Source organism: Symphalangus syndactylus, chromosome 18 (assembly GCF_028878055.3).
Source record: "Symphalangus syndactylus isolate Jambi chromosome 18, NHGRI_mSymSyn1-v2.1_pri, whole genome shotgun sequence".
NCBI classification, from domain to species: Eukaryota; Metazoa; Chordata; class Mammalia; order Primates; family Hylobatidae; genus Symphalangus; species Symphalangus syndactylus.
The window spans coordinates 65,056,301-65,067,620 of NC_072440.2; the positions used below are offsets into that span (position 1 = coordinate 65,056,301).

Genomic DNA, 11,320 nt, shown 5'->3' on the forward strand with positions numbered 1-11,320 from the left:
TGGAAGTGGAGTTAGTGACCCTAAAATTACCCTGCACCCTTTCTTAGAAAAGGCCCTCTATGTCCTGAATTTTGAGCAGTAGGTAAGAGGTCTCAAGGTCCTTCACGGGGGGTGGGGGACAATCAGAACCATGTCACCCAGGTGCACGCTGTAGTTTGCATGGACATTTGTTATAAATACAGTCATTTCTAGATATTTCATTTCTAGACATTTGCATTTGTTCCTTTCACTGAGCATAATTTTTCAAGGTCTGTTCATATGGAGCTCATTTCAGCACTTCCACCTTTCAATGGCTGAGTCACATGACCTCGAATGGAAGAAGGATCTATTATATTTCCATGTGCATTGTACAAAAGTGCAAAGCAGGGGTGTCACATCTTTTAATTTCCCTGGGCCACAATGGAAGAAGAATTGTCTCGGATCACACATAAAACTGATACTAACTGTTAGTATCAATAGCTGGTGAGCTATAGAAAATCGCAGAAAAATCATAATGTTTTACAAAAGTTTACAAATTTGTGTTGGGCCACATTCAAAATCTTTCTGGGCTGCATGCAGCCTGCAGGCTATGGGTTGGAGATTGACGGAAGGCATTGTGTGCTGTCCTAGTCAGAGCTAAACTCTGTGTTACAGGATCTCGTTAGGGCTTCTACACCTCTAAGTACCACAATCTCTGACTTCTTGTTGCTTGGAAAACCATTCAACCATCAAAACATTGAAGTTTGGTGTTATTCTTTTGTCTCATAGATGGGAACCAGAAACATAAAAATTAGAAAACCAGCCTCATGCTCAGCAGAATGGCATAAACACATTTCAAAGCCAAGCTTCTTAGTAGCTGAAGACATGCTCTTTAACTGAGTATCTCAGCCTGGGCTGGTTTTGTCCCCAAGCATGGGACATGTGGCAGTGTCTCAAGACGGTCTTGTTGTCACAAATGAGGGGAGGGTGTTCATAGTATCCAAGGGTAGAGGCCAGAGACGCAAGTCAATATCTTACACTGTGCAAGGCAGCCCCAACCAGAACATCAATAATGGTGTGGCTCAGAGACCCTATTATAAACTACATTTATCCCACAATTGATCGTGCACATATCAGAAAATCAGCCATCAAGGTGTGGAAGAACAGATTGGTATTTTGAAAAGGAAAAGAGGTAGTCATAAGCAAAGCTGACCTCAAGCACTTAGGCAGGAGGGATGGGAGAGCTACCCTCCCCGCTGGAGACAGGCTGAGACTGGCCCAGGTAGAGATGCTCTGGGGAGTTTCTTTCTCACTCCCCCATGGGTCTGGAGCACTGTGTGATTGCTGCTATCATAAGACTGACAGTAGTAGTCAGCCTTGTCCTCAGTCTCCAGCCCAGAGATGGTGAGGGAGGCAGAGTTGGAGGAGCTGTCGATGGAGCCAGAGAACCGATCAGGGACCCCCGTGGGTCTTTGGTTATCTTTGTAAATCACTGTGGTGGGGGCACTGCCTGAGCGCTGCTGGTACCACTGCACGTAGTAGCTTCCAATGCTGCCACTGCTGCGGGTGCAGGAGATGACGACTTTCTGTCCCACAGACCCAGACACAGAGTGGGGCTGAGTCAGCATAAAATTGGCCCAAGAGCCTGCAAGAGAAAGCAACACAGAGATCAGTGGGGAGAGATGAGGACTGGTTCCCAGGCAGGAGGAACAGATCATCAGCCCAAGTGACATCCAGGAACGCTCCCTGAATTCCTTGCAGGCAGCCACCTGTGCAGTGAGCGAGGAGGGTGAGAAGTAGTGGAGCCCAGGCCATAGTGGAGATGCTCCAGGCTCTGCTTCCTGAGCGACCACCGGGACTGAGCCCACCAGCCCTTCTTATCTGTCACGCATATCCTCAGAGTGGGAGGGCTCCATGCAAATTTCTCCCTTTCTGGAGGTTGCACAACCCCCTCCTTTGACCTCAGACAAGGTTATGGCTGAAAAGTGGAAAGGTCGTAGAAGGGGGAGGAACAACACCATCTGGAGGGCACAGAAACACCAGCAGGTGGAGGGAAAACAGCAGAGGATCTGGGGAGCTCTGATTAGTTGCTTAGACCACAGCGCCCTCTGGTGGATGCGGGAGTCATGTCCACCCTGGGCAGGTGCAGGTGCAGGTGCAGGTGCTCAGGGCCCCTGACCTGTCCTTGCATCCTGCACTGCTCCCGATTCCAGCCACTGTCCAGGGGGACTCTGCTCAGCATCCTATGCTCACTGTACATTTAAACTTTGAAATATGTTCAGATAGGCCAAGGCGCAGTACTCTGGTTAAGACATTCTCTTTCACTTTGTGTTATTGGAGATCGGGAATATCAGCGAGAATGGGCTCTGCCTTCTGGAGGGGCCACATGGGGTGAGGTTGGGAACCCTTCACTGCTAGGTCTAGCCTTCTGAGCACGAAGAGGGAGGAACTCTGGGATCAGGGGCCAAATTTCACCATCAGGGACACCAGGAGTTTCTTTCAGGCCTCTCACTTCTGAGCAGATCCATTGCTCGCCCTGCTGGGTGGGCTGTGATAACTACGGTTTGTGCTTCTCTAGTTAACAGTGTTAAGTGTCTTCTCTAATGCGTGGATTTTAGTTTCATAGTTACTTGTTCTTGAGTCTCTCCGGAGAGGTTTTTTTTTTAATTTTTCATTTATTTTATTTGTATTTATATTTAGTTTGATTTTATGACTTCTATTTTTTCTGAGAATTTATCCTTTTTCATTTGTTTCAAGAATGCCTGAAATTGCTCATCAACAGGATTTTATGGTGGCTGATTTCAATATATCTGTCATGTAATTTCAGCCCTAAATCATCTCAGTGTTGATGTCTAGATTGCCTTTTCTCATTCAAATGGTGACTTTTTCTACTTCTTGACATAACAAGTGTTTCTTTGAATTGTATCTTAGATATTTTGAATATTATATTATGAGACTATCTTGAGGATTTTCAATAGATCTGAAACAGTGTCTGCTTTTGGTTTGTTGGCTTCCTCTACTATTTTTTGTATTGTCATTCTCAGGAGAAATTGGTCCCAGTCTCCTTTGGAAGTGTTTAGTTTCAAGGTTTTCAATCAGTCTAATCATATTGGAAATGCATCTTCCAGCAGGCTTTCTATCGGCTAAGATATTCCTGAGGCCTTACTTCTCCCTCATACTCTATCTTAATCTTTCTCTATAAAGTTAGTCAAATATGTTTCAGTGTTGCTGACACCTTGGGGAAGGGGAAATGCACTTTTGATCTGAAGTGGCATCTTTCACCAAATCAGTTATTCACATGCCTAGTGACCCCCATTATACACTTCTCTGGAAAGCTACAGGGCTGAAGGATGAGCTGCATGAATTCTCAACATCCTCACAAACCTCATCTTCCCCAGGTCTTCCCCCAGTGCTGTGAACAGTTTCTTGCCTTTACAGGTGAAATAACTTCATATCTTCTTTGAGGGTGATTGATGCAGGCTTCTCCCTCCAGCAGTGAGACAACTGCAGAATCTGAGCCCATGACTGGGAGTGTAAAGGAACAGGGTGTCCCACTGATTCAATCCTGTAAACTGTGTCCACTAGGTGCAGTGGAGGGATCTGGGCTGAGGGTGCCTGTAGAGCAGCACTGCCAGGCTAGGGGGCTGACTCTTTTTATTATTATTATTATTATACTTTAAGTTCTAGGGTACATGTGCACAATGTGCAGGTTTGTTACATACGTATGCATGTGCCGTGTTGGTGTGCTGCACCCATTAACTCGTCATTTACATTAGATATATCTCCTAATGTTATCCCTCCCCCCTACCCCCACCCCACGACAGGCCCTGGTGTGTGATATTCCCCACCCTGTGTCCAAGTGTTCTCATCGTTCAATTCCCACCTATGAGTGATAACGTGTGGTGTTTGGTTTTCTGTCCTTGCGATAGTTTGCTCAGAATGATGGTTTCCAGCTTCATCCATGTCCCTGCAGAGGACATGAACTCATCCTTTTTTATGTCTGCATAGTATTTCATGGTATATATGTGCCACATTTTCTTAATCCAGTTTATCATCGGTGGACATTTGGGTTGGTTCCAAGTCTTTGCTATTGTGAATAGTGCCACAATAAACATAGGTGTGCATGTGTCTTTATAGAAGCATGATTTATAATCCTTTGGATATATACCCAGTAATGGGATGGTTGGGCCAAATGGTATTTCTAGTTCTAGATCCCCGATGAATTGCCACACTGTCTTCCACAATGGTTGAACTAGTTTACAGTCCCACCAACAGTTTAAAAGTGTTCCTGTTTCTCCACATCCTCTCCAGCACCTGTTGTTTCCTGACTTTTTAATGATTGCCATTCTAACTGGTGTGAGATGGTATCTCATTGTCATTTTGATTTGCATTTCTCTGATGGCCAGTGATGATAAGCATTTTTTCATGTGTCTGTTGGCTGCATAAATGTCTTCTTTTGAGAAGTGTCTGTTCATATCCTTCGCCCACTTGTTGATGGGGTTGTTTTTTTCTTGTAAATTTGTTTGAGTTCTTTGTCAATTCTGGATATTAGCCCTTTGTCAGATGAGTAGATTGCAAACATTTTCTCCCATTCTGTAGGTTGCCTGTTCACTCTGATGGTAGTTTCTTTTGCTGTGCAGAAGCTCTTTAGGTTAATTAGATCCCATTTGTCAATTTTGGCTTTTGTTGCCATTGCTTTTGGTGCTTTGGACGTGAAGTCCTTGCCCATGCCTATGTCCTGAATGGTATTGCCTAGGTTTTCTTCTAGGGTTTTTATGGTTTTAGGTCTAACATTTAAGTCTTTAATCCATCTTGAATTAATTTTTGTATAAGGTGTAAGGAAGGGATCCCATTTCAGCTTTCTACATATGGCTAGCCAGTTTTCCCAGCACCATTTGTTAAATATGGAATCCTTTCCCCATTTCTTGTTTTTGTCAGGTTTGTCAAAGATCAGATAGTTGTAGATGTGTGGTATTATTTCTGAGGGCTCTGTTCTGTTCCATTGGTCTATATCTCTGTTTTGGTACCAGTACCATGCTGTTTTGATTACTATAGCCTTGTAGTATAGTTTGAAGTCAGGTAGCATGATGCCTCCAGCTTTGTTCTTTTGGCTTAGGATTGACTTGGCAATGCAGGCTCTTTTTTGGTTCCATATGAACTTTAAAGCAGTTTTTTCCAATTCTGTGAAGAAAGTCATTGGTAGCTTGATGGGGATGGCATTGAATCTATAAATTACCTTGCGGAGTATGGCCATTTTCACGATATTGATTCTTCCTATCCATGAGCATGGAATGTTCTTCCGTTTGTTTGTGTCCTCTTTTATTCTGTTGAGTTTGTAGTTCTCCTTAAGGAGGTCCTTCACATCCCTTGTAAGTTGGATTCCTAGGTATTTTATTCTCTTTGAAGCAATTGTGAATGGAAGTTCACTCATGATTTGGCTCTCTGTTTGTCTGTTATTCATGTATAAGAATGCTTGTGATTTTTGCACATTGATTTTGTATCCTGAGACTTTGCTGAAGTTGTTTATCAGCTTAAGGAGATTTTGGGCTGAGATGATGGGGTTTTCTAAATATACAGTCATGTCATCTGCAAACAGGGACAATTTGACTTCTTCTTTTCCTAATTGAATACCCTTTATTTCTTTCTCCTGCCTGATTGCCCTGGCCAGAACTTCCAGCACTATGTTGAACAGGAGTGGTGAGAGAGCGCATCCCTGTCTTGTGCCAGTTTTCAAAGGGAATGCTTCCAGTTTTTGCCCATTCAGTATGATACTTTGGCTGTGGGTTTATCATAAATAGCTCTTATTATTTTGAGATACATCCCATCAATACCTAATTTATTGAGAGTTTTTAGCATGAAGGGCTGTTGAATTTTGTCAAAGGCCTTTTCTATGTCTATTGAGATAACCATGTCGTTTTTGTCTTTGGTTCTGTTTATATGCTGGATTACGTTTATTGATTTGCATATGTTGAACCAGCCTTGCATCCCAGGGATGAAGCCCACTTGATCATGGTGGATAAGCTTTTTGATGCCCTCCTCACTTTCAAACTCAGTACAACAGTTAACATTTCCTAACCATTGGAGATATTAAAGCACAGATCTTTTATATGAGATAAGTTAAAATTTTTATCTTTAATGCACAAGAGTTTGGGAACATCAGGAATTTGTGCATATGCTAAATTATATGTAAATGAAATGATACGTTGTTTGGAATATGTTTTAAAATTAGGTGAGTGTGTGGAGTGAGGGGTAAAGAGGGATGTAAGACGAATAAGACAATTTTACATTGATGATGATTTAGTTGGGGTGCTGGGTGCAGGACATGCAGTGGGCTTTTCTCCATAGATGTCTGCAACTTCAAAAACATCCGCAGTGACAAATGTGTAAACAAAATTCTATGAACTCTTCTGTAGTGGTGTGTGTATTGTGGTGATAAGGGACCCCCTATTAAGGGCCTGACTTCTCCCCCTGAAGCACTTAACATATGCCCCTGAGTTGTTCTTCAAATACTCAGATCACCTCCAAAAGTCTAGGCTGTCAGTAGGCCTCAGATAAGGGGAAACTGAGGACTGAGGTCTGACTGCCCTTCTTTGTTCTAAGTCTCTTACTGAGGGGCCCTGAGGAAATCACGCCCATGAGCCAGAGCTAACATTTCTTTCTGCTGACCCCAATTTTTGGACAAAGCTTTACGACCTTAACCAGTTGCAAATCAGGAAATTTCTAAATCCACCACCTTTGACCTGAAAGCCCCTGCTTCAAAATATTCTACCGTTTTAGGCCAAATCAGTGTATAACCTCTACGTATTGATTTACAGTTTTGACTATGACGTCTGTTTTCTGAAGATTTCCCCTGCTTTTAAACACCTTTGTTTTCAAGCCATCAAGGAGTTGGGTCTTAAGCATGAGCTGCCCGATTCTCCTTGCTTGACGCCTGTGATAAATGTCTCATTCTCTTGCTGCAATCCTGATGTCAGTGCTTAGATTTGCATACCTGGTCAGTGGATTCAAGTTTGGTCCATTAATAGTATGTCTTGCTTTTAACAGACATTCAGAGTTGCCAGATGATGTGCCTCCACCCTGACCTCCAGCTGAAGCTCATCTCCTCCCTGCACACAGAGGAGGACTTGGTGAGAAGGCCACAGAATGGAAAGGAACTCAGGGTTTCCCAGGAAAGAGAAGTGAGTGATACCGGAGGCCCCAGAGCAAGAGGAAGGGCTGTGAGGTAGGCAGGGGCCACAATGTGAAGGGCATGCTGGCGGGGCTGCATGGTTCAGGGTTTATATAAACAGCAATGAAGAACCACGAAAGGAGTTTAAGCCCAGGAGTAACAAGAACAGGCTGAATGAGAAAGATGTCTCCAGCTGCCTCGAGGAGAAAGGCCTGAGGGAACCAGCGGATCCTGGTCATAGATTATTCACTAAAAGAACCTGTGAGTCTAGAAGTTTGAAGACTATTTGCACAGTTAAAGCAGATTTGCATCTGGGATACAGTGAAGAAGTGATAATTTCTGCATTAATCTGTCCAGTCATTCAACATTTCTGCAGAAACATTAAAAGGTCACACTTATCTTTCCTAGTAAGCCATGAAAAAAATGTAAGTAGGGAAAATTAGGTTTAGAATATAAACAAATTGTATTCTATCTAAAACAAAATTCTATTAAGAAGTAGATGAAACAGATAAACAGAAAAATAAAAAGGTAGAAAGACAAAACTCACTTCATAAAGTAAGAAATATGTTACACCACGAACTGGTAAATGTTATGCCTACCCAACTATTATTTTTTCACAAATAAAATCTAGTGAGTATCAACATGCTAAAATCATGATGTGACTTAGGAAATGTTTTCTGGGCCAGGCGTGGTGGCTCATACCTGTAATCCCAGCACTTTGGGAGGCCGAGATGGGAAGATTACGAGGTCAGGATATCGAGACCATCCTGGCTAACGTGGTGAAACCCCGTCTCTACTAAAAATACAAAAAAAAATAGCCAGGCATGGTGGCGGGCGCCTGTAGTCCCAGCTACTCAGGAGGCTGAGGCAGGAGAATGGCGTGAACCTGGGAAGTGGAGCTTGCAGTGAGCCGAGATCACACCATTGCACTCTAGCTTGGGCGACTGAGTGAGACTCCATCTCAAAAAAAAAAAGGAAATGTTTTCTGAATTGCTGGATGTTAAACCTATCACTGAGGTGATTCCTGAAACAGTCCCTTTCTATGTCATTGCCTTGAACAACCTCTTCATGTCACTCAAGTCAGCACAACTGTTTCAGCATCTGTGGTGGTGCCATAGTGCTGTATGCAGGTCATTTAGCTTTTTCTAGAATGAACTCTTGGGGCACTGGCATCTTAAAAAGTTATAAAATTTTTAAACAGTTATAAACGAACATATTTGCTCCTCTCATAGATCAAGACTACTTATGGGAGTGAGATACTGGCTAGGCATCTAGTAGACCACGTCATCATCACAGGATGTAGGATTCAGGACACAGGTGTGTGTACAGAGGAATAGTGTCCTGGTGAGCTGCAGAGATCAGCTGGGCTCCCTGGTCTCTGAGCCATGGGGAGGTGAGTGTCCTGCTATCAGCAGGCTGCACTGTGGGACTTGCTTGTGGTGTCTGCACAGCTGCTCTTTAAGAACCATTCATTCCAAGGAGCCTAGGTCTTGGGGCTGGGCCTTGTGCTCACTGATGGGGACTCAGCAGCTGTCTTCTCTGGTCTGGCAGAGTCTGCTGAATAGGGATCTGCGTATGGTCTCAGCAGGTGATTTCTCCTAGGACCCTCCCAAGGAGGGAAAGCAAATCTTCTTCCTCAGCCTGCAGTGTGAGCTAAGCTCCAGCCCCAGGGCTCAGGAAGGGAGTGGGCAGTCCCTGAACAGAAACACATTTGCATGAGCAGCCCCTCCTCTGCTGGGGGTTGGGAAGAAAAGGAGGCCCGGGGCAGCTCAGCCTCACTGTGGTGGTCAGGGGCTGTGTCCACCATGGCCAGAACTTCTCTCCTCCTCATGCTCCTCTTTCACTGCTGGCCTGAACTTCTCTTCTCCTCATGCTCTTCTCTCACTGCACAGGTAAGTACAGGCCTCAGGGATCAGGACTCAGTTTTCAGCTGCATCAGTCCCTCAGGCTCAGGAACCCATGATAAATTTCACCTTCATCTTAACCCTGTCTCTTATTTGTGTCTGTGTTTACAAGTTCCCTCTCCCAGCTCGTGCTGACTCAGCTGCACCCTCCCTCCCCACCAACTTCCTGTATCTCTGGGAGCATCTTCCAGACTCACCTGCACCCTGAGCAGTGGCTGCAGTGTTGATATTTATCTCATATCCCGCTGTCAGCAAAAGCCAGTGAGCCCTTCCCAGTATCTCCTGATCTACCTACCTCTCGAAGTCAAGTAACACTAGGGCTCTGGAGTCTCCAGCTGCTTCTCTAAATCCAAAGATGCCTTGGCCAGTGCAGGCAATTTGCTCATCTCTGGGCTCCAGCCAGAGGACAAGACTATCTATTCTATCGATTACTGTCAGACCTGGGATATTGATACTTCACAGTTACACAGGCAGATGAGAAAGTGAGACGAAACTCAGCCTGCTAAGAATGGAACTATGGCTCTTTTTCCAATTGTCAAATAATTTTCACATACACAAACTGTATTTTGGAAGTAGCTACTGATTCACAATGGTTCTCTCAATGTCCCATTCAATGTTTCTGAGTCCTCAGGCAAACTAACAACAAAACAATAGTAAAACATATGATGACACTGACTCTTTCCCTGCTGAACCACATGTAATAAAACCTGGGGAGCTGACTTTTAAAAGAAAAGATGACAGTCTTTTGGAGTTTTTTTCTTGGCCAAAATTTCCTAGACCATCCCAGCAGGTGGACAATCCCCTACAGAAGACACAATCCGGGGAGGAATCCCAGGTACAGAGCTGGCCTGCTTCACTTGTGGGTACCTGCACCTTCAGTTGTGAAATCAGGGAGGGGAGAGTAGGCATAGCGGGTAGGTGAGGATTGGGAAAGGGGTGAGGCCACTACACTTCATTAACCACCTTTGGACTCCAGTGCAAGATAGAGGCTGATGATCCCATCACACAGGTGGCTACAACCTCCTCGTTGTCAACAGCTCCTGCCCATGGGGAAGCGAAATGAAAATCTATCCCCATCCCTCTCTTCTTACATATCCCTGTCCTACCCCTGCCGGTGACCAACACCAACTCAGGTTGAATTTTGTTTTGTCACTTGTGCTATTAAAGAAAATAACTCCTTCTCTTACTGGTCTCCCAGTTCAGACAGAATCAATTTGTTTCCAGAAATAGAAAAAGCTGCTCACACATGGTGAGTGTAAAGTAAAGATGACAAAAAGAAAAAATCCAGGCTATGTGGGCCAGAGACCCAGGTGCCCTCTGATTGGCCTCATAGATGTCCCCTCCTCCTGGCCCAGGTTTGCTTGTCATTCCTTAAGCTCTGGAACCTTGAACTACATAGGTTCTGTCTTCATAGATATAGAAGAAAACCCTCCCCAAGAAGGAGATGATTCCCAGAACCAGCACAGCACATGCGCACTTTTCTCTGTTTAATTCCACACATCTGACTTATTTTCGCTTCCATGAGCCTTTGTTGAAGTTATCACTGAATACCTCTCATTTCTGTTAGGTCTACAGCCTATGGACCTATCTCCATTATATTTGTGCTTATTTTTCTAACCTTTATGACTGATTGTCATTTAAGGTTAATATGAGATATGCACCTATATTAAAGATTTATAAATATGTCATCAATGGTCAATATTATCAAAGTTATAAGTAGCAATGCAAAATTGTAGCTATTATATCATTTCACTTGTTCACTAACATTAATATGTGAAGTGAGAAGATCACTTTATTAATCACGCACTCCTGGTCATGTGTGCGGATGAGTAAGCTCAGGGGGGATGCTGCTGTGGTCCATGGGAAGCCTCAAGAACAGCAGCCTGGCACATCAGGCACAACATGGGACACAGGGAGTGAGACGTGTTGGCAGAAAGCAGAATAGACTGAGGCATCAGAAACAACCCATCGCCAAACTCTCCACTGCCTTCCTGCATGGGTCAGACCAAAGCTGCTCAAACATATGCACGCAGGTCATCTGGGCTCCTGGGAAATGTGGACTCAGGGGTCTAGGATGAGGACTGAGATTCTACACTTCTAAAGATCCCTTTCCCTACAAATCCACGTATGTGTTTTTGTATCACAAAATTAGTAAGAATGGTGGAAAATAAGAAGGAAAGCCATTTGCAGACAGGAAGGAAAGAAAGATCTTTCACGGAGAGAACTGCAGAATTTTCATGAAGAAAGACTTCCAGTTGAGGAATACCACTAGTTTCAGGAAGATATCTTC

The 11,320-nt window shown here is 44.0% G+C and overlaps 1 gene segment (V, D, J or C); it reads right to left on the bottom strand.

The window, feature by feature from the left end:
• Positions 1 to 929: 929 nt before the first annotated feature.
• On the bottom strand, positions 930 to 1,799 carry LOC129467704 (immunoglobulin lambda variable 6-57-like). The segment is given in 2 exon segments: positions 930 to 1,603; positions 1,728 to 1,799. Coding segments are annotated over 2 exon segments (447 nt in total).
• Positions 1,800 to 11,320: the final 9,521 nt, after the last annotated feature.